General features: G+C 33.3%; 1 protein-coding gene across 1 annotated transcript; it reads left to right on the forward strand.

Annotated features, from left to right (window-relative positions):
- Window positions 1-534: 534 nt before the first annotated feature.
- LOC127738701 (desert hedgehog protein A-like) lies at window positions 535-24,834 on the forward strand. Its single transcript, XM_052250043.1, has 2 exons — window positions 535-1,708; window positions 24,134-24,834. The coding sequence occupies exon 1, from the start codon at window positions 603-605 to the stop codon at window positions 1,695-1,697; it is 1,095 nt and encodes a 364-aa protein (XP_052106003.1). The 5' UTR covers window positions 535-602; the 3' UTR covers window positions 1,698-1,708; window positions 24,134-24,834.
- Window positions 24,835-25,592: the final 758 nt, after the last annotated feature.

Genomic DNA, 25,592 nt, shown 5'->3' on the forward strand with positions numbered 1-25,592 from the left:
TTCACAGAAGATTTAACATATGAACCCTACTAAAACTTAGGTATCAACGCAGATACTGCAACGAGGTTAACTTAAGTGACTTAGTATATTGATGTACTTATAAAACGATTACAGAGAGACAAACAAAGATAACAAGCAACATGTCTTATAAAATTTAAAATGGAATCGGGGAATGTGTCAAAGAGACAACAATCCGACTAAGGAGCAGAAAAACATCCCAAGGCCACAAATGGGTCTTCAACACAGCGAGAAAATCAAGTACCTTGCAAAAATAAAACTATAGACAAAATTATGTATTCCACATTTTCGGCTTGATAAGTTATAACTGGTCATATTTATAGTTATATCTATATGTGTTTTCCAAAGCCCCCCCCCCCCCCCCCCCAAAAAAAAAAAAAAAAAATTTTCGAAGTGGTTACAATAAAGGCAGTTCAAAAATTCAAACAATTTCAGTTGAACAAAGAATTTGGCGTGTTGTAATTCAGAAACCATTTCAGATGAATGAAGAATTTATAGCTGACGTAAAAGATCTTCCTTCAGATTATAACCTGAAGGATGAAACTAATGTGATCAAGTGGAAGGTTTTCTTTGAAAAATGGGGAATGTATGTCGTGATCGGTGCGTACTTAGGAGGATCTTTAACATGCCATGTTAAAGTAGAAAAAGAACAGTCTGTAGAAGACGTACAAATTGCATTGGCGGCAAAATTTTTCTTTTTTCAGGGATATGCAGGCTATGATTTTTCCAAGGCAAACACACAAAGTACTATTCAGAAAAGTTTATCATCCGTTCATTCAACTTCTTTACAGTGGAATGGTGGAAACAAAGAAACGTACAAGACATCATTAGAAAATATAGATCAAAGTGATTGGAAAGCATGGGTAGAATCATTGGAGTATTCCCCTGTTCCTCTATGGAGTTCACTTGATCTTTATCCTCTGTACCATATCGTTGCTGAAGTTGACAAAGATAAAAGTTTTATCATGCAGAGGGCTATAAATTTAGCTTTGAAAGGGGAATTTACTTATCAGCCCCCAATAGTAGATGATAGAACTACCACTGCTAAATCAAAAAATGCTGGATACTGTTTTCATGAAAATTCTGTTGTAGAACTCAGTAATGGAAATATGAAACGAATGAAAGACCTTAGGGTTGGTGATAAGATTATAACATTAAATAGCAAAGGAATTCTTGTTGAAGACGAAGTTATTGTATGGCTTCATCGATTAGGGACGGGTCAATTTACTTTTCTAAAAATAATCCACGGCCTTGGCGAAATCATATTGACCCCTGATCATATTTTTTTTGTTGGAGAAAACAGAAACCCGCAACAAGCATCCACTGTCAGTCCAGGTAATCAACTTCGATTTTTAACGACCGCGAAAGATCGTAAGACGGTTATTATGACAACTGTATTATCAATACAGACAGTGAATGGAACGGGAGTCTACGCTCCATTGACGTATAATGGCCGCCTTCTCGTTAACAATGTTGATGTCAGTTGTTACAGCACCTTGAACCCGCTACAAATAATGGGACATGACTTAATGTCAACACATGCACTTGCTCATATGGCTTTCCTCCCGTTGAGGATGGCTTTCACATTTGGTTTGGATATCAATAATGATGAATATGATGACGGAACTGGGATTCATGGCTACGCAAGGTGGTTAATGAAGTTATACTGGGCTCAATAGTTTCCCATGAGGTAGGGATAACATGTATACATGAAATTTGAGTTGGATGATAGATAAAAACTTATCCATTTGGCGTGAATGTGTAGTGTCGTCTTACATGTGATCGAAACAAAACAATATATCGATTCGCAATTATTTTTTTGAGTGTCGTGACGTCAGCCTATTCATTTACCGTGGTTTCTTTTTCTAAAAAAACGCTTCCTAAATCTGTCTCTGGAATGGAATTCAATTGTTTCATCTGTGTGCTTAATTTCATTAAGTTTGAATTGGCTAATTTACTGATTTCTGTTCACTAATGAAATTAATTTAAAAACTTACCTTTAACTTTTGTAATTTTTATATGCCTACACTGGGAATCTAACACTCCTTGAAATCTGTTATGTGTGACTAACATCAACACATTGACGAAACCTTTCGACTACAAATGGGTTACAATTTAGATGTCTATTTCATATATATCAATGAAAATATGATACAAATCGGAACAACGGACACACTGGGCTTGTACCTTTAAATATACATAATAGACAATCGAATAGTACAAGTTACAGTAGGACAACCGGAAGCGCCTGAGTATTGATTTCGGTGCTCAGTGATACGGTTCACTAGACGACGTTGTCAACACGTAATGGCGGCCATTGTTTGACGTTGGATTTGGTATTCCACGCTGTAAAGACGCATTTATGACATTCTTGGATGCTAAAACTTAATGCCACACAACATAAAAGGTAAAGGCTTATTTCAGAAATACCGAGTTAATTATTTTCAAATAATTGGGATCCCAAAAATTGATTTAAACGGCAAAAATAAAGTGTAAAATTATATGAAACGTGAAAATTGAAATCCCATTTTTCATCATTTCCTTTTCATATATTGAATACACTATTTACACCAACCACTGGTGAATTATATCCTGATTTCGGTCTTAGGTATTCGTCCTTGTCTCCGGGAATATTATACCCACACAAGTTGTCAACATCCGTTTTCAAACTGTTCAAAGTGTTCTTCTTCTTTATATACAGAAAAACATCAACTGGTTGATGATTACTTTCTGCACATTCTTTACAATCTCCCTGGAAAATATTCACGCTATCACTTCGTGCTCAGATAATAGAACATTGTAAACCTCTAACAGCAAATACGGACCAAAATTAATCATATTTGAATGCACGGATGATCACGTGTAATGCCGACTGTAAGTTCTCTAAAATGGGTGGTAATTTCCCCCCCAAATACACATGAATTTTGCTGACGTTTCAAATTCAACTCATAAGTCCATTATCAAATCAGAGGCGGATTTAGGGGTGGCAGGGGTCAGCCCCCCCCCCTTTTGTGGGAAAAATTTGGTTGATTATAATGTATATAGGGAATCACTGATGCATGACTGGAGCGGGCCCCCTCTTAGGCAGTTAGTGGGCCCCCTCTTATTAAAATTTCTGGATCTGCAAATGCAAATCATTAGAATGTAAGACATATTCACTTCAACTGTTGGCTATTTTATAGCTGGTCTAATTTTTAATAGATTCGTCCCATTTCATATACACCAAAATTTAATATTTAAAAAAACTTTCATTATTATATTAACATATATACAAGTGTGGACACAGATCAGTGTGGATAGTATGATTGGATGTTTGACAGTGTTTTATATGACAAAAGGAGTTCTATGTTTTATGTTTTCTATGTATTAACTGTGTTGCACAATGACAACCAACATGAGCATTAGGGGTGTTGTTTATGTAATATTTAGTTTTTTATGTTCAACACGGGCATGGAAGAGATACTAATTGCATTAATTACCAAATGATTATGATAGAATATATATGTTCCACATCTTTGATTTTGGATACATTTTGTAGCTAGGAGAGGAACACATAATAGGTTCATTTTTTTCTTAATGTGATTTTTTTATATGGGAGATGGTATCTGAGAACATGTATTTGCTTACTATTTGTATGGTTCTATTTATATTACTTTGTGGGGGATTGTTAGTATCATAAGTAAAAGATTTCGGTTAAATGTGGAAATTGTTTCTCAGTTTAGAAGACATTTAATGTTTTTTAGTAATGACAATGCCTGACATGATGATTGGGGCTAGATGAGCTAGAAAGTTAATTTCTGTGTTATTTTTTATTAATTCTTTGAAAATATCTCCTCCAAAGCTGGTCAAAGCAAAAAAAAGTTTTGACCAGTATGAAAATGATATCAACAAAAGAACCTTTGTGAGCATGCTTCAAAGACTCATAACTAACTACAGAAGTCATATGATAAAATGTCAAGCGGATATTATGAACATCTACTTAATATGTCTAAATATCTAAAAAGTTTTAGTATTCAATATGAAAAAGCTATTGCAAAAGCATTCTCTTTTCAGTTTTTTTTGTTATATGGATACAAATATAAGTGATACCAATACAGTAAGGCAGTTTTGTTATGGTATGAAAGTGTAGTAATTAACATTTACTGTTAATTCACACAAATTAAGAAATAAACAAATGAATGATAAATGTTGAACATGTACAATGAAATATATTTTAGAAATCAATTAGGCCAGATAGGCCTTATAAATTTTGGTCTTTTTCTTAACATACTGAATGACCATTTACACTCAGGACTGAGTCGCCAGTAGGCAGTACAGATGTAAAAAAGTAAAGTGTAACAAAAGAACCTAGCATCATATTGCTAGTAGCCCCAGTAGCATTGTTTGGTGAATTTGTGCTTTATTTTTTTAGTTTGGCTAATGGACAAAAAATGTTTGGTTCAAATCTAAATAAAATGCTTTTATCTCCCTATTACTTACATTGTACATAGAATGGATACCACTTTGACAATTCCTTGTACATGAGAGTTGTCTGTCAAATCTTTATTTCACAAAGAATGAATTGCATAACAATGAACTGAGCTCAAAGCAAAGCACTTTAATAATACACTTAGACAATGAGCTCAATCCAGTGATATACTTTGTACTACAGGTCCTTCATGAACATCCTACTGGCCAAAACCATATCTCACAAACATGCCATACTACATGGTTGGATCAGAAGTCCTGAAAAAGACATGAACTTTATTAACATATTTTAAATATATACACCGGTTAAAACTTTAACAAATTTGTGGTAAAATTATTCAGTATCTAGCAACTATCAATCGCTTCATGCACAAATTGATATAGGTTGAGTACCCCTCTGTCAGAAATAAGAACATACCTCCACCTAATTTTAGTTAACTGATGAAGAAACATTCAAAACTATAAAATGTTATCTAATAGACTAGCTGCAATGAAATCCCAGTTTTCTAAAATGGTAGATGGACCTAAAACTCAAAAGATTTTAAACTATGCATTTTAAATATTGCAAATATACATGCAATAATAATAATTCTCAAAAATTCGCTATATTTTTCCTTATTTTGTCTTTTGTTCAAGACTGTATATTGACCTCTAGATGTCTTTCAATTACATCCAGTTTGGCGTGGGTTGATGTTTGATTGTTGTACATGTTATATATCGTCATGGGATTTGTTTATATAAATTAGGCGTGAAATAATTTTGGTTAACTGAAATCCTTTAACTTAATTCCAAATTAATGTTAATACTGAGGGAAAAAATTACATTGCTAAATAACCACTTTAAAACACATGCAAACTTTTTGAGAGGAAGTCATAATGCATGTAACATCTATTAGATCTTTTTTTAAACCATTCTAAACTACTGATAAGTGATAAAGTTTGTTAACTGTTACTTACCTTCAAAAAGGGGGTTGCATTCACTTTACTACATATACATATAAATATAATCAACAATACTGAGTGCAACACCTAGGATAAATAGAGGATTGTTTTGTAAGAATAGTTGCTGAAATAAGCAGGCAATATTCAAAGTAGAATAAAAAATATTACAGGACTGTGTTTTAAAGTAATAAGCATTGTGCAGGGCTCACGTTACCATGCTACTGGGACGACAAAGTCGCTTTACCAGTCGCCACTTGGCTTTGACCGACCTTCAAAAGCGAAATCTAGTCGCCCTGTTGTTTACGATACTCAAATTCAGTGGCTTTCGTCATCGGCAATATTCAACATTTACCAAGTCGATGAAACAGCAATTTTTCATTTGAAAGTAAAGAAATTCAAAAACATAAACGATTTATTTTCTTTAGGAGGTTAAAGCATTGATTTTAAAGTTGGTTGCATGTTATTTTCATACAGACAATTTTTTTATCACTTCTGGTACTTGTTACTCAAGCGTAGATCAAATCATTCTAACTTTCGGCAAAATAAGCTTGTTACTTCATTAGAACGTGATGAAATTAAAGATTTCTTGCTGTTGTGCAATACACTGTGCTGTTGCGCAATACTTAGTAAATCTGTCGTCAGACTATAAACAAATAAAGTTCAATTAATTCCCAGTCATATTAGAAATTTATGAAAATGTAAAGGGAGCTTGCATCAATAGATATAAACAATTCACTTAAGTTTCATGAGAATTGCTGACAGCATTTTTGAGCTATTGTCCGAAAACTGGAAAATCACCCCTTTTTTAATGAATAAAACCCCATCACTCAGAAATGTAAAATTTATAAAATTCTAAACGGAGCTTACATCAATATAGATATAAACAATTCACCAAAGTTTCATACAAACTGCTGAAAGCATTTTTGATTTTTGTCCGAAACTGGAAAATCCCCCCTTTTTTCATGAATAAAACCCTGTAACTCAGAAATGTAAAATCTAAAATATATAAAAATCGAAAGGGAACTCATGTCAATAGATATAAACAATTCACCACAATTTCTTGCAAGTTGGTGAAAGCTTTTATTGTCCGAAAACTGGAAAATCCCCCTTTTTTTAATGAATAAAACCCCATAACTCAGAAACGTAAAATCTAAAATTTATAAAAACAGAAAGGGAGCTCATGTCAATAGATATAAACAATTCACCAAAGTTTTATGCAAATTGGTTAAAGCGGTTTTGAGTTAATGTCTGACATGTTAACGACGGACAGACGGACAACGGTATACCATAGTACGTCCCGTAAACGGGCGTATAAAAATGACAGGGTGTCATACCACACCAAAACCTTCTGAAGGAAACACTAAGTTGGCAAACAAATTTATTTTTTTTCATTGACAACCCTGTATAACCTTGCAGCAGTATCGAGTCTACATGCATTACCTTGTATATTTCATGTACATTGAACTTAAAAATATGTGGTCATTGTCAAAATTAGTTATGTCAGTTATAATTTACACATTTACTGAAACAATGCCAGAGAAGTGCATGTACAAACTTTTGAATTTGATCTGCAAACTGGGAAAGCCATCCTTTTTTATGAATAAAATTCCACAATTTATTAAATTGAAAGGGAGCTTGCATCAATAGATATATATAAACAATTAACCAAAGTTTCATGACAAATGACAACTGCTTAAAGCATTTTCGAGTTAATGTCAAAAAACATGGAAATCCCCCTTTTTGAATGAATAAAACCCCTTACATTGTAACTGGATAATGTAAATTGTAAAATTCCAAAACAATCTAAAGGGAGCTCACATCAATACATGAATACAATCCCATATAACTCTGAAACGGGAAACCTAAAATTTATAAAATAATCAATTTACAACAGTTTCATGCAAATTGGTGAAAGCGTTGAAGAGTTAGTGAACAAAGCATTTTAAGAGTTAATGGGCGTTAACATGAAAATCCCCCTTTTTTAATGAATAAAACCTCACATTTTGAAAATGTATATTATAAAATTCCTAAAAATCTAAAAGGAAGCTCACGTCAGTAGATATATTCAATTCACCAGAGTTTAATGCAAATTGGTGAACTATTACTGAGTTAGTGGACAACATGCTAGAAACAGACAGATCAGGGCAGACAGACGGACAAAGGCATACCATAATATTTCTCATGAACAGGCGTATGAAAACTGCAGGGTACCATTCCAGGCCAACACCCGCTGAAGGAAACACTATAAGGGAGCTTCCTTTCCATTTTTATGGGGGGAAAAAGGGGGGGCTAGGATGAATATTTTGTCCTGCATTTTTTTTTTTAAGTTCGAGATGTAATCTGTCCTGCCTTTTTTTCTATTAGTTTATCCCGACTTGTTTTTACATAAATTGTCATCCTGCCTTTTTTTTCATATTGACTCATCCTGCCTTTTTTTCAAATTTCATCCTAGACCCCCACCCCCTAAAAATCAAATGGTAGCTCCCTAAGTTAGCAAACAAATTATTTTATTTTACATTGACAAACCTGTATAACCTTGAAGCAGTATTAAGTTCATGTATTATCCCGCATATTATTACATGTACATTGAACTAAAACAAATTGTGGTCATTGTCAAAATTATAATTTACAGTTTACTTTTCCAATGCTTTCAATTAAAGATTAGGGCATTTTTGTCATTGGAATTGAGTTTTGTAGTCGGAGATTACTCTAACCTCCAACAACTGTTTTGCGACACCAGCTAGGGCAGTGGGACTTCAGCTGGTCCCATATCAGATAGATGATATTTGCCCGTCCAAAGTGGATGTGCTGCTTCATTGCTTCTGGAGGCGACTGGATCCATATAAATCAAGCCTCAATTTATTCATTTTTCTCTTCATTTAAGTAAGTTTGATCAACCTGCCACCCGTTATCTTCTCATATTTGGACAGTTTTCACATTGACCCATCAATACTGGCATTTTAGAGGGCATGAATGCCCTTTACCGTCAGGCGTCAAAGGGTCAATTTGGCTACCGTTAGTGTCAAATATGTTAACATTTTACCGTGATTCGTCAACATATCCTTAACGTGATTCATCAGAGGTCTCAAATAATTATCGTTACCGTTATTTTTGGGAAAAAATTAACGTGATTCATCAAAATCTGTCAATTTTTTTCACGTCTTAAAGAAAGTCTTCATTTTATCGTCATGCACCAAAAATTACCGTTAACGTCATCTGGCAAGATTTTTTACCCTTATTCGTCATGAAGGTACCCCCATTACCACCCTCATTTTAACTTTCACTTTAAAAGAATGTCACATGACCAACATTATGGGAACTGATTTATGCAAATGACCCTTATCGAGCCTCAATTAGTTCATTTTTCTCTTCATTTAAGTAAGTTTAATCGACCTGCCACCCGCTATTTTCTCATATTTGGACAGTTGACACATCAATACTGGCATTTTAACTTTAACTTTAAAACATTGTGACTGACCAACAGAAAAAGTAATTTACAATGCATTATGAGAGCTGATTTATGAAAATGACCCTTATTCAATAGGAAAACATAATCTAACACCTCGTTCATTTCTGATGCAAATAAGCTGAATGGCCGAGTGTGTTCAATTTGAAAATAAAAGAGTTAAAATGTCGGAATCGCAAAAACAGATGTTGGACATTAATCTCGGACTATGAGTACGAGTTTTGAGCAATTTGTAGGGGTGGGGGGAGGGTTCAAGGGAAGCAAATGCTCTTTAAATTATGCATGTTTCAAAAATTGGGGAAAAATTACACAGAGTGTTGAGTCATTTTTATATTCATTAAATAATGACTAATAACATAAACGGTACCAATTTTTCTGCACCAGATGCGCATTTTGACAATCAATGTCTCTTCAGTGATGCTCAAGGCTAAAATATTTGAAAATCTAAAGCTCATTAAAAACATGAAGAGCAATAAACCAAAAAGGACAAAAAGTATAGCCAAAGCTGGGCAAGGAATCAGAGCTTTGCATGAGGGAGATACATTCCTTAATTTTAAATAATTTCCAAAATTTTGTAACAGCAAATTTTATGTAGACTTACCTTCTAATTCTATAAAAAAAAATCACAACTACTGAACAGGAACAATCATGGTACTTTTTTGTCTATGAAACTACACTATGACATCTTATCTGCAAAACCTACAAACAGACACAGAAATATCATCAAATAGTGAAATATAAGATTGATTGCACTTGGTATGGATAGTTCCGACACGTGTTACATGGGGAGCCCGTTTGTTTACAAATAATAATGTCACGTGATCACGCACTGACCGACAATTCACAAATGCATAACCCATTTATCTTGCGGACATGTAATGGGAATGTGCACGGTTATCAAAAACTACAAAACTATTGCATGTACAGTTAATGAAGAAGTTATTTCATCAAATAGATAAGATTTTCGCTCATGACACAAATCGACTGGGTGCCATCGGGGATAATTGATAAATGGGATTAAATTGACCGCCAAGAAGGTGTAGAGAACCACCTCTGGAGAACCTTAACATTAATAAATAATACTCACCAAAATTTCTCTATAATTAACGCTACTTTCTGTTGGAAAATTTCAGAAAGATGCTGATAAACTTATTTTGTGATACAGATTATTTTCTTGTTTTGGCGCGAAATATATTCTTACTGTTAATGCTTGACGTAACAAAATTTGTATAGAATTATATTTAACTAAAGCTCAGCGTAAATATGCAGTAGCATGACAATACATTAATGATAAAATGTGTAAATACTTCTGTAAAAGAATGTAATTTTACTTTACCAGTATACTTCACTTAGAATTACATTTGAGCGCAAGAAAATCTCTATGTGAATCGGCTGAAGGTTACCTCGGCTGAATCCCGGGGTCGAAGTTCAACATGTCAACGGAAATTTTTGCGTTTGCTTGCGTTGCTTTAGATCGAGGCCACAGCTTTTCAACCAATCGGGGAATGTTTACTTGGGGCATACATCTATTTTTACTGCAGGTTTCGACATGTTTAAATCGGGATTATAGAAAAATGGAATGTTGTTGGTAGATACAAAACAGAAAATGATGAACACTTTTAGCAAAAGATAAATTGGATCGGGGGTCTGTGAATTCACATTATTTGTACAACTCTCCTTACTCTTGGGAAGCGTGTGCTTTACATCGAGGCTTGCGTTGCTTTACATCGAGGCTTGCCTTGCTTTACATCGACGCCATAGTAGTTCAACCAATCGGGGAATGTTTATTTGGGGCATACATCTATTTTTACTGCAGGTTTTGGCATATTTTAATCGAAATTAGAGAAAAATGGAATGATGTTAGAAGATATAAAACAGAAAATGATAAATATTTTTAGCAAAAGATGAATTGGATCGGGGTTCTGTGTATTCACATTATTTGTACAACTCTCCTTACTGATGGCAAAAAATGGAATTTCCGTGACCTAAATGGTTCGCGAAAATTAATATTTTTATATATATATAGTAATAATACAAAGGGAAATCAATCACAAACACTTGTTTCTGTCAATGGGGGTTCACTATCCATACTCATACGAAAATTTTTATTTTTATGTGGGTGGGTGGGTAGGAGGAATTTAAGGGGACATTATATTCATCTTCTTATTTTACTATTATGGCTGATTCATTTTTAGCTCACCTGGCCCGAAGGGCCAAGTGAGCTTTTCTCATCACTTGGCGTCCGTCGTCCGGCGTCGTCCGTCGTCGGCGTTAACTTTTTACATTTTGAACTTCTTCTAGAGAACCACTGAATGGAATGAAACCAAACATGGCATGAATGTTCCTTATGAGGTGCTGACCAAGATGGCCGACAGCGGGGGACTTAGTTTAACATAGGACCCTATGGGAAATACATACAATTGTCTTCTTTTAGAGAACCACTAAATGGAATTGAACCAAACATGGCTTGAATGTTCCTTATGAGTTGCTGACCAAGTGTTATTACTTTGCAGTCGATCCATCATCCAAGATGGCCGCTAGGGGGAGGGGCTTAGTTTAACATAGGACCCTATGGGAAATACATACAAATGTCTTCTTTTAGAGTACCACTGAATGGAATGAAACCAAACATAGCATGAATGTTCCTTATGAAGTGCTGACCAAGTGTTGCTACTTTGTTGCCGATTTACTGTTCAAGATGGCCACCAGGATATTTTATTAAATAACGGGACCAATATTAATCAAAATTTGGCCTCAATCATTATTTGTATCGGTATCTGTTATGATTTTTATCTATCTTTACATGATTTCTAAAACCAAAGTAGAGTCAGGTGAGCGACACAGGCTCTTGAGAGCCTCTAGTTTTTCAATCTGTACACAATTGTTCTTTCCTTTTTATTAGACAGAATATTCAATGACATGTTCATCCTGTGTCAGCACTCTTGAGCAATGTATATTTTATGTTTGGTAATTACCATGATTACATGGACATGTACCAGATCTTTCCCATAAACAAATTAAGATAGCCATCCTCTAAATCATAACTCTGAAATTATAAAAGAAATTTACACATTGAAATTAACCAATCACCCACCCATTTGAAAAGCTTGTACACGTGCTGCTTTGCATTACATGAATCCCCAGAAACTAATTAATTTACAATTTCTTTATACATGTTATATCTGACATGTTACATGTACATGTATATTCTTCCAATCATGATTATATACACAATCTAATTAGAAATGATAATCCATTAACAATATTACTTTCTCAAACTTCATTAATATTGTCAAATTCAAGGTGTCAATTTAGTGACAATACAGTCATGACAGTGGTGGTTCCAGGATTTAAATTAAAATAAAACTGGGTTGTGAGTGCCCCCAAAATGTATAAAATTTCAGCTTGTATTGTACAATAGACATGTTATGATCTTATGATGTTTATGCAAACTATTAAATATAAAAATGTTATCAAAAGGTTTGGTATAACATAAATTTGCTCCTTGTTAAACCTAAAAATTATTTTTCAAGACTTTTGAAATGTTTTCTTTGTCTGAAACTTTTATGTACATGTATTGAGCAAAAATGCTGGGGGAATAATTATCTATAATACTTAATACATTTTTTTACATGTACATGTATTTTCTTGGTAATTTATTTGGCAAATTTGTATTCATGTGTTGATAATATCAATGCAAAGTTTAATTTTGCTTTGAATAATTTAGTATATAAACATTAATAGTAATTGTATGTAAATTTGCTTTATATTTACAGGATGGAGAAAGATGTTCACTAAGGATCAAAAATTCAAAACAGAGGACTTTTTTATTCAAACAAAAATACTTGTACATGTATGATATTCTGTACATACAACAAGAAAACAGTAATCAAATGTAATGTCCAGTGATGTTGAAAGCAAAATTATTTTTGTTAACAGAAAAAAAATAGGACTACAATCATGACAATATATTAAGGGTAAGTAATCCAAAATTGTCTGTTTTAATAGGGTTACAAAAGTGGGTTATTGACAATGTGCTATGATTTCAATCCCCCAAATATGAAACAAAAACATAATATACATGGTATTTGAACTGTTTTCATAAGGAAACAGACTGAAAATATTCTGCATTTAACAGTCAGACATGAAAGTTGCCAATGTAATAAGTTGGGACTGGAACTTAAAATTTATAGGATATACATTGTAGGCCAAGGAATCATTCAGACTTTATGGCCAAATGGTATACTTTTAATATTTTAAAGATTTTATTCTATTATCTATGCTGTTTAAATGTCAATATTGTTTCATTTGGATTTAAAACCTAATTTCAAGAATGAAGGGTACAGTAATTTAAAATTAATTTAAATGATTAAAAACAATACAAGGGAATTAACTCTTACAAGATGTGCATTATATCCTAATGAAGTGTTTTAATGAATTTGTCCATTTTTTTCAGATAAGAGAATGACTTAAGCAGACTGTATTGGGGTCATAGATGGCCATAACAATGAAATACAATATATTATAATTAGCATTCTTCATTACGTTTTGATTGAATAAACAAACTTAATTTAATAACAAAATATTTTCTTTTTTTCAGTACACAACACATCGTGTCAGGAGAATAATTTTACTGGAGGATAAAAAATTTAATACCTGGAATCAGCAATTTACAAAATGTATATGAAATTTATTAAGAGAGATATATTCATGTACAGAATGGTAACCCCACCAAATAACCCAGGTGGTTCAAGTGATTATTAGCTGGCATTTTTGTTGAACTAATGCAGGATTAAATAAATGAAGCTTTAGCAAACTATGGGCTTCAAAGTGTAGTAAAAAGAGGATTTTTAAATATGACAGACTCATAAACATTAAAATGTGCATAAGTGAAATGTTACAATATTTAGTAAAAAATTCAGATTATTGACTCAGAGGAAATTTTTTATCAAATGAAAACTTTTTATCAAAGCAATATCACTGTTATATAATTAATAAGATTCCAAATGTTTTATTTTATACTTTTGACAACCGAATATATCTTCACTCTGGCCTCAAGTGTTTCCCTTTTATTAACCGGATTTTCGAAGGAAATATCAGTTATTAAAATGGTGATGTACGGCGGGCTGCTGTACCGCGGGATCTACGGGGGGCTGCCAAACAGTGTCAGCACAATAACATAAAAACGCTTTAACAATTTTTTTTCAAATTTAAAAATGTTGTTTCCTGGGACTTAATGAAGGTCTAGTTCAATTTTCAAGATTTTAGTATATCTCCTTTGTGAGTTATCGCCATTTTTAATATCCAAAAGTGGAATTTTTAAATATTTTACTCTTGTTATCTTTTTTATGACTAAGCATAATGTCTTATCTCACAATAAAAATTGGAGTGACAGATTTATTTGAAAATTATCTATTTCCAAAGTGGTAATGATTATAAGCTATATTATTAGACATTTTGAAGTTAATTACATTATAAATTATTAATTAGATCTGGGTTATATCTTAGCATATAATATCATTGGAGTGACAAATTTATTTGAAAATTTTCTGTTTCCTGATAAGATCTGTAGGACTGTATATATAAAGTTTGAAATTTACTAGGACTGTATAAATGAAATTTGAAAATTACTGTTCATTATTAGACATTTTGTAGATAATTAAGTCTCCCTAAACCATATATATTCTTACCCCCACCCCCTTCAATTTGAGAATGTGCTTTTATCTTGTAAATGATTGAGATCCCCACCCCTAAACCATATATATTCTTGTATGGGACAAAAAAAACAAATCAAATGAAATATTTGGGGAGTCCCCGGGTTCACCCCCACCCCTCTTCTTTTTGAAAACTTGTAAACGGTCAAGATCCCCACCCCAAAACCATATATATTCTTGTATGGGACAATAAAACAAATCAAATGAAATATAAGGCGAGTCCCCTGTGGTCAACTCCCACCCCCTCCTGTTTAAGAACTTGTAAACAGTCGAGATCCCCACCCCTAAAACTAAATATTCTTGTATGGGACAATAACACAAATGAAATGGAATATAGGGGAAGTCCATAGGGGTCACCCCCACCCCCCTTCTTTTTGAAAACTTGTAAACGGTCAAGATCCCCACCCTGGAACCATATATATTCTTGAATGGGACAACAAAACACATCAAATGAAATAAAAGGCGAGTCCCCTGGGGTTACCCCCACCCCCTCCTGTTTAAGAACTTGTAAATGGTCCAGATCCCCACCCCTAAACCATATATATTCTTGTATGGGACAAAAACACAAATCAAATGAAATATAGGGGAAGTCCACGGGGGTCACCCCCTGCCCCCTTCTTTTTGAAAACTTGTAAACGGTCAAAATCTCCACCCACAAACCATATATATTGTTGTATGGGACAATAAAAAAAATCAAATGAAATAAAAGGCGGGTCCCCTGGGTCACCCCAGCCCATCCTGTTTAAGAACTTGTAAACGGTTGAGATCCCCACCCCTAAACCATGAAGGGGACAATAAAACAAATCAAATGAAATATAGTGGAAGTCCATAGGGGTCACACCCACCCCCCTTCTTTTTGAAAAATTGTAAACGGTCAAGATCCCCACCCTGAAACCATATATCTTCTTGTATGGGATAATAAAACAAATCAAATGAAATATAAGGTGAGTCCCCTGGGGTCACCCCCACCCCCTCCTGTTTAAGAACTTGTAAATGGTCGATATCCCCACCCCTAAACCATATATATTCTTTCACCTCACCCCCCCCCTTCTTTTTGATAACTTGTAAACGGTCTAGATCCCCACCCCTAAACCATATATATTCTTGAATGGGACAATAAAACAAATCGAAAGGAAATTAAGGGGAAATCTCCTGGGGTAACCCCCACCCCCCTTCTTTTTGAAAACTTGTAAACGGTCAAGATCCCCACGCCGAAACCATATATATTCTTGTATGGGACCATAAAACAAATCAAATGAAATATAAGGCGAGTCCCCTGGGGTCACCCCCACCCCCTCCTGTTTAAGAACTTGTAAACGGTCGAGATCCCCACCCTAAACCATATATATTCTTGTACGGGACAAAAAAACAAATCATATGAAATAAAGGGAGAGTCTTCTGGGGATCACCCCCCCCCCCCCCCTTTTTGGGAACTTGTAAACAGTGATCTCCACCCCTAAACCATATCAATTCCTGTTCGTAATTTCAAGAAGATTTGAATGACATACAGGGTAAATCCATAGGCGTCACTAATGCATATCATAAACCAATTTGTACTGGACATTGCCCAATGTCACGCGACAATGGGAATGACGAATTATTGGAGCTTTGTTTGGGAGACTTCGTAACTTACAATTATTTCTTGTTACTGATAAGTTTTATAGATTTTGAAATGACATTGTATTAATGATAAATAAAATTTCGCATTTTTTTCTTCTTTTCTTTGGTAAATGGTTTGTAGAATTTTGTGGCAAGTTTGTTTGTTATTCTGTAAAAACTAATTTTCTGAATGCTTTATATTTTTTTTTTTGATGTAGTAAACTCCTTTAAAAACTAAGCTTATATTGTCTATTAATAAACATATATTTAGATTTCTGATTTTGGGCCCAGTTTTCAAGTTGGTCCAAATTAGGGTCCAAAATTAAACTGTGTTTGATTTCAACATAAATTGAATATATATAGGGTTCTTTGAAATGCTTAATCTAAACCTGTATTTCTTTTCATTATTAATAAGATAATACCACATTTAGAGTCCAAAGGGTCCTAAATTACACTTTTGATTAATTTCATCAAAAATTGAATTCTTTGGTTCTTTGATATGCTGATTCTAACAATGTTTGAGTGTTAAATCATATCTATTTTTAGAGAACTAAGTCATCACTGGTTGTTGTTATTATATTATTGATTATAATTTGTAAAAAAATTGCATCATATCTTATTTTAGAGAACTATTTATCCAGTTTGAGTTATTTCCCTTTGCACAGAAAATATTATGGATAAAATTAACCTGTGTTTCATTTCAACATGAATTAAATATATATAGGGTTCTTTCAAATGCTGAATCTAAACCTGTATTTAAATATTAGATTTTTGGGCCCAGTTTTCAAGTTGGTCCAAATCAGTGTCCAAAATTAAACTTTGTTTGATTCAACAAAAAAATAATTTATGGGGTTCTTTGAAATGCTGAATCTATCCATGTATTGAGAGATTTTGGATTGTGGGCTCCTTTATCAAATTGGTCCACATTGAGGTCCAAAGGGTCTTAAATTAAACTTTTGTCTGATTTCATCAAAAATTGAATTCTTGGGGTTCTTTGATATGCTGATTCTAATATGTACTTAGAGTTTTGATATTGGACCATAATAGGTATTTAAATGTCCAATTTCAAGTATTTCAGTTCTTAAACCACATTCATTTTGTGTCACAAACCTATGCTGTGTCAAATATTCAATCACAATCCAAATTCAGAGCTGTTTTAAGCTTAAATGCAGTGTCCATACTTGCTCAACTGTTCAGGGTTCGACCTCTGCAGGAAAATCCGGTTTGCTGTCACTCTGACAGCCTCTTGTTTTGTATGAGTGTAATTTACAGAAAGCTCACTTTGCTTTTGGCGAATTCAAGTTTTGCCTTTCCAGAATTATTGGACTTTATTCATGGAAAATTAGACATTTGCCCATATGTTGCAGAAGAACTCAATTTTGCTTTAATACTTTTTCAAGAAATTGTATGACAAGGCTTGATTTGATCAAATAATCTCACTTTTGAATATTTATCACATATCACATACTTAAATAATCTAGTATGCTTAGATTGATTTCCTTCACTTTTGTCCTGTTGTTGAGATTGAGTGAAATAATTTAATAATTTTATCCCTATCAATTTGGGGTGGGGATCTGTGTACCATCGGGACCGGTATTTAACACTGCATAACTATATCCTATCACAAGTTATGATACAGCCAACCATATAACATACCCCTGCCACTCAAAGGAGAAAAGAAGTGCACAGCAAACAAAAAAATATTTCATATGGCTAGCTTCATTGTATCCTTTGAATATTTCATTGATTTTTTGTCAGTAGTTATTTATTAAAGGTACTACAGTTCCCTTTCAGTTTGCCTGCTTAAGACTTGATTACAGTTCCAATATAAAAATAAGAAGTTGGGGTATGATTACCAATGAGACAACTCTCCACAAGATACCCAGGGGTTGATCCAGGAATTTAGGTTTTGGGGGGGGGGGTGTGCGAACATAAATTTTCGCCGAGCGGAGCGAGACCAAAATTTTTTTTGAGGTAAAATGATCGGAATATTCTTTATTAAGCTGAGGACAACCTATGCTTTGCAAATTTTAGGGGGAGCGCACGCCCACACGCCACGCCCCTGCCTGAATCCTCCCCCGATACCTTATGACGAAAAGGTTAATAAATATATGCATAGGTCTCTGACAGCCTTCATCAATGAGCAGAACCAATAACGCATAGTAAGCTACATGTATAAAAGGTCCCCAAATAACATCACACAATAGAGGCTGAAAATGAATATTCTGCATCAGTGAGTATGCAAAAGTGAAAATTTATCTAGAAAGAAAAGCATGGATGCAAATAAAAAGTCAATCCAGAAAAAAAATCCTACTACCTCACACGTTATGGTTTGTGCAGTTTATTCACTTAATTGTCAACAAACATTTACATACTTCATTCAACTAATTTACATTTAACCTGGGAACAGTATATCTGTCAATATATGTTCGTGATTAAACAAGACAAAATAAAAGAAAAGAACAGAGCGAACAAGTACTAGTGCGAACAGACCAGGATTCCCTTCCCACCACCTACCTAGAATAGCAAATGGTCCTCCCCATATGCATAGATATATTAATACTAGTACAATAGTCATAATACATGTTATACCAATGCCCTAAGAAACTGCACATTGAATTTTTAAAAAGTAAAGTCATGAAGAGTTTAAACCAACACTGCAAACCAGAAATTAAGAATCAATAAAATGACACACGCCTTTGACAAAATTAACCCCCACCCCCCTCTTTTTTTCAAAAAAGAAACAAAACAAAACACATAACGATAACTGTATTAACGAAAGGAAACTTATGAGAAAAAAACCGATAGCTTTTCTATGGCCTATTCAGATTAGATGTTCATTTAAAACTCATCGGCCGGTAACATACTAAAAATATTCACGAAATAAATATGGATCAACGTCAACGAAGTGCGATATCAACAAATCAATCCCATGATAATGTAGGCCTAAAACTGTTAGTTTACCAAGCTCGGTCTGTTTTGGTATATCGTTGATATGAATTAAACATATCGCATGACTTCCTTGGCATTCATATAAACAAAATTGCTACAAAGAAGTAAAGAATCCAACTTTTAATGACATTTACGTTGACATTTTCGGCGCCGGAAATTGACAACGTTGGTCTATAAACTGACACAACATCGGTTGAGGTCGATTCCGGCAATTCTGCTTCAAACAATCTCTAGCAGTTAGAATTTATTGATGTCTTTAAATATATTTGTTATGTTTCAATAAATTTTAGTGGATAATTATTTTTGAGAGAAGACTAGCTATCGTGTACTTCAGAAACCAAGGTTTAGGGAGGACCACGACCCCTTAGTGGGAACATACAAAATAAAGATGACCGTTCTCCATTTGTACTCGATAGAAGTGCCTAATTTTTTCATAACATATACATTATGTACCAAAGATAATTAAATAAAAGTATAAAAGAAATCGAGACGGAGAATTTTTAGAAACAGCTAATAATTATAGCAGACCAATTGACGTAATAGAAAAAAAGACGAAAATGGCGCCTTCTTTAATTTCGAAAAAAATCTATTATTTTACAATTTATTGACACATATTGTTATTTTTAAAGGAGTTTAATATCTATTGATTCACTTTTCCATGAGAATTGAATGAATATTTTACTTTAAAAACAGAAACTCTTCCAATTTCTAAATCTACCGACCATGCAAGGAAAAACCTATAAAAAATTGCGACCCTTACATTAAAATGGGAACAAATTTTTGCCCTGGCTTGAACACTCATGTTCTTTACGAATTTCGATGCCAAAAACTAGCGAGAATATGATGTAGAAATTTTTAAAAATCGAAAAATAGGTATTTTTTTGTTCTCATTTTTAATATAGCCAATTTATCCTACAGTGCAGAAAATCAATATCCGAAATTCTATGTTCAGATATAAAAAAATGAGATTTCCTTGTATTTTAATGTTCGAAAATGAAAATAATATGTAAATTCATATATTTTTCTCATATAGATTTGCTTACAATCAACAGTATTTAAAGTCGGTACTTTGCCGCAAACGAACGAAAAAAAATTACAAAAGCGCGCCATTTTTCAGTTGACGTCGGCCGACGCAAAATAGTCCAATTTTCGGCGGAGGACTACTGAGCGCCGCCGAATCACATTTTGACAAAAAAGGCACATCCGGTTGTCCTACTGTTAGTAGCCGCGAGGTAAAGATTAATGAGTTGTAGAGTCAAGTTCGAAGTAGAGATTTGTTGGTTTAGGTTCGAATCCTGTTTTCTCTTTGTTGTCCCTTTTTTCTTTATTTTTGCCGTTTTCTTATTTTGTATATTATTGTGGATATTTTTCATGTAATAGCGGGTTCCCGTGTATTCTAAAATTATTATTGGCTTTTTCACGTATTTAAAAAAAAAATGATAACATTCAATTTGTTCATTTTTGTGTTATAGATATAAAATTGAGAATGGAAACGGGGAATGTGTCAAAGAGACAACAACCCGACCAAAGAGATGAAAACAGCCGAAGGTCACCAATGGGTCTTCAACGCAGCGAGTAAATCCCGCACCTGGAGGCGGGCTTCAGCTGGCCCCTTAAAAAAATGTATACTAGTTCATCGAAAATGGACGTCACACTTAACTCCGAAACATATATAAATAAACCAAAATAAAAAAATCCTACAAGACTAACAAATGCCAGAGGTCCCTGACTTGGGACAGGCGCAAAAATGCGGCGGGGTTAAACATGTTTTGTGAGATCTTAACCCTCCCCCTATACCTCTAGCCAATGTTGAATAAAAAAAAACACACAGCAATACGCACAGTAAAACTCAGTTTTAAAGAAGTCAGAGTCCGATGTTAGATAAGGTAACAGAAGAAACTAAGCAAAATGACAATAATGAACATAAATTAATAAATGACTACTAGCAGTTACTGACATGCCAGCTCCAGACTTCAATTAAACTGATTGTAAGATTATGTCTTCATCATATGAAAAATCAAGCACAATTCCTCCTGTAAGGGGTTTAGTATCATACCATCATAAAATATACGAGAGGAACATAACCCGTATCATGTCAATAACTGGTTTTTAGAATAAATGTGTTTCTGACGCAAAGACCCTATGAATGAATCAATACTAGTTCCAAAAAATGCCATCTTTAATGACTTGACAACAGTATCGTAACTATATCCCTTCTGAATAAGTCTGTTTAAATGTTTTGTTAGCTTTTGAGGTGAATGACGACATTTTTGTACTTTGAAGAGAATATAACCATAAAAGATTGGATGTGAAATACCTGAACGTATAAGATGCCTGCACGTTGATTTATATTTACGAATGATGTCCTTGTACCGATGATAAAATTTAGTAAAAGTTTGGAAAGTTTGTGATATCGTAAACCCTGGTGTAATAATTATTCAGTAATACAGAGATTTCTTTCGTTAAAACCATATACATTGTTACATACACGAGCAAATCGTACAAGTTTGGATATATAAACACCAGATGGTGCCAATGGAACCTCACCATCTAAATATGAATAATTAACAATAGGAAACTTAAAATCATCTCTTTTATCGTAAATGTTAGTATTAAGCTTCCCGTCAAAGATATAGATTTCAAGATCTAGGAAAAGACAGATTTCATTGTTAGTATTAGCTTTATCTAAAGTCAGTTCACCATTATACATCTCTTAAGTGTACATATTGAAGTCGTCATAATTGAGAGCAAATGTATCATCCAAATATCTAAAAGTGTTATTAAATTTTTGTATCAGATGTTGTATCGATGGGTCTTTGCTGATTTTAGTCATACATTGTAACTCGTAACAATACAGAAATAGGTCCGCAATAAGTGGTGCACAGTAAGTCCCAATTGGAATTCGGATAACTTGACGATATACGAAATCTCCATAGCGAACAAAAATGTTATCTAGTAAAAATTCAAGTGCAGTTATCGTATCAGAGCAAGCCCAATTGACATAATTCTTTTGTTTGTTGTTTCTAAACAATGACCCAAAAGAGTTAGAACATACATATCCGCACTCCGACTTTTTAAATGCCCATCATGTTTAATTAGGTATGTGATTTTTTTCTTTATGCGATTAGTATGATTTCATCTGTTTTACTACATATCTTTACAAATGTGTATTTGCAAATCCCTATGCGCTTAAATCATGATTTGCCTAGAAAAAGGTTTCTTGCTAGAAATGTGGGTAACATAAATGTTATATATACTTAGAAAATAAGTTCTTATTTTGTAAATTACAGATGTTATTCAGATGCATAATAATTTAATTTGAAAACAGACGTGTTTTGTTATATTTGTATTTCTCTAACCGATTAATTGCGAGCTTTGATTAATTAATGCACAGTTGAACATGATAACATGGTTATTTTAACTCACTCACAATACCTTCTAAGCTTAAAGCCTCCGAGCTCATGGTTTCTTTTTCAAGAACAGACGCTTATCCATTGTATCTATAATATTTATTTCATGATGTTAGAAAAAAAAAATGAATACATAAACTGGTCCGGATTCGTGATACAGTAGAGTGTCAAACATGCGTGACTGTAGAAAGTAAACTCTCTGTTTGTTGTACATAATTATTAGATATGTGTACATAGTTTCACATTTGGAAGTGGTTCGGCCATGCATTGTTGTTCCTTCATTAACGTGTATCATTTGTCTTTTCAGAATTTAAATCAGTATTGGTGTTATTTTTGAAAGCATATCAACCATCTTCATTTATCAATATCAAAACGTTCGGATAATCTCGTAACGGTAAAAATAGTGAAAATTTAACAAATGACGAAACGTCATTTTCCTTATTTGGTTTACAAATAATTAAACTAACCATAGTCGTTTCATTCCGAAATGGTTAATGGGTTTTAGTTAAAGTGATATACTGTATTTAAGCCTTTCTGCATATCTAAATATAATACCGATGTCTTAGCATAATTGCTATATTTCATGGTGTTTATAAAATCATCTGTCCAACAGAAACATAAAGTTCCAATTTGAAGATTTGAGATATTGCGGATCGTTGGCTTATTCGCTAACTGTTTATCTAGACGACAGATGACTTTGACATGATTAAGATACTATTCTAGAATGTAGGATTCACTTCAATATGACTTAACATCGAAGGTTAAGTGAAAACATAGTTATCTTGTGCTTGAAAATAGACATTTTATTTAGGTTTATATAACAAAAAAAGTAATGCATATACATATGAAGCCATTTAATGTTTTACATGTAAATTACAAATAGAGATTATATTTTAAAAATGTCCATTTAAATGTAATTTGCTGGTTTTCAAGGCTGATTGTAGTGAAAATGATTTACGTCGGAGAAAGATACACTATACCGGGACCTCTCTCCCTTAAAAAAAAAATCAACGTAAAGACATTTTACACAACAAACGCAACACATTTAATTGTATAGACTGTGAATCAAGTTCCTCACGAAATATTGAGAGTGATTTCTAGTGCTGTGATAGGGTAAACAGAACCTGCACTAATAGTAGCAACCGAATTGATGCTCACCACAGGTAAATTTTGAAGTAAAGTCAGGACAGGATTTTGGCTCTAAAACTTGATAGGAGCATCCATGGTCACCTGTTACACAAATATTCAATAACGATAAAACAAAACAGGATGGCTTCCATAAAACTTTGTTAAGATCCGACTTAACCATAATACGAAGAACAGTCGGAATTGTATCCAAACTGATTCCATATCTTGAAGATTTCATTCTATATTTGCTGTCAGAGAAGCTGCAAGTAATCACTGTTGTGTTGTCTAGTATTTTGGAGATTCCTGTGATCATTTTTATATATTATTTTATGTGAAAACTGGATACACATAATTGTCTGTGATATTTATCAAACCAAATGTTATTAAGTTTCAGCTGCAACCCAATAAATGTTATTCAATTATGGTTATTTTTTTCAGAACTGGTAAGATTTTGACTTGGCTAAGTAGAATATAATACAGGCTTTCTGACAACATGGTGGTCTAGGAACAGCAACCATGACTATTTCTAAGTTAATTAATGCAAAATATAGTGTGACACAACCTAAATGAACATCACATTTTTAAACCAAATTTGATGAATTGTTGCATTTTACAGCTATGTATTTTATCTCCCATAGTTATTTAGGAAGATCTTATTCCTTTTTATAATGGTATTGCATATAATTAAACAATCTATGTACCGAATGATAAGTTGAACGTTTTAAGAAAGTGGTAACGAAACATATCAAAGATACCAGGCTTATATTTTGGTAAGCACGACATGCGTTCGTCTACATGGGAGTCATCAGTGGTGCTCGAATAAAAACAGTGAGACAGCCATGCAAATACGAAGTGGAAGAGCTTTAAAAATTGTTAAGTTAGTTGATTAAAAAAAAACGATTAAAGTCACAATTTACGAAAAATATTTGATTGTTTTGGCATTCATCGTATATGAGAATACTTACACATAGTTATATTGATGGTTTTTTTTTGTTCGGATGAATTTTAAAATATGACTTTAAAAACTCTGCTTATTCAAAAAACGTTACAATGTGAAAACTTACATTTACATATGGATTGTTATTTCTTATGTCGGAAAAATACTTTTCCATGATACTTTAGTACAAAAATACATTAAATCGGACAGCAGCACATCGCATGTATGTTTTGTTCAGTTTTAAAAACCAAGTATATCTGCAGGGTGTTAAAAAGATTTAAACCGGTTACATACTTCAAAGTTCTGTAAATTTACTGTTCATCATTTCTTTCAATATAGATTTTCCACTTTCAACATGGTCCATTTAGCGTCACTGTTATAATGTTACATTGTTTATGATCTTCTGCAACTTGTATATTCTAACCATCAACTATGATTCATTCTGAGGTTTTGATATTGAAATAAAAACATAATTTCCGTTCTTCGTCATTAAAGGAAATCAAATATTTCTTGGACCAATCGATTAGCTCACTGAGGTCGTTGCCTATAGCTGATGTTATCTATGACGTGTCATGATCAAAATGACTGGTAGATGCGACATCTGAAAATAATCTACATATCGAGGGAAGATTTCTGCAATATCAATAATAAAGACTTGCAAAAAGAAATCTTAATATAGAACCATGTGGCTCTCCAGCTAAAACACACCAATGGCAAAAAAGGATTAATGTCTTTTGTTCGAGTAATTTTTAAAAAAAATTACAAACTCGTCGTCGAAACTACAAGACTTCATTTAATGTAATAAACATTGATGTCTAATTTATCGAAAGATTTAGAAAAGTCACAGAAAAAAATACAACTATTACTTTATCTGAAGTGAATTTAAAATACAGTTGATTTTTTTAAATGGCTGATGAACTTTTGAACAATTTCGAAGATAAGCACAATTATATTCAGATA

Source organism: Mytilus californianus, unplaced genomic scaffold (assembly GCF_021869535.1).
Source record: "Mytilus californianus isolate M0D057914Y unplaced genomic scaffold, xbMytCali1.0.p SCAF_4, whole genome shotgun sequence".
NCBI lineage: Eukaryota > Metazoa > Mollusca > Bivalvia > Mytilida > Mytilidae > Mytilus > Mytilus californianus.

Bases quoted from the DNA above. Each gene is read 5' to 3' on its own strand.
- LOC127738701 (XM_052250043.1), top strand. From the start codon at position 603: ATGTATGTCGTGATCGGTGCGTACTTAGGAGGATCTTTAACATGCCAT.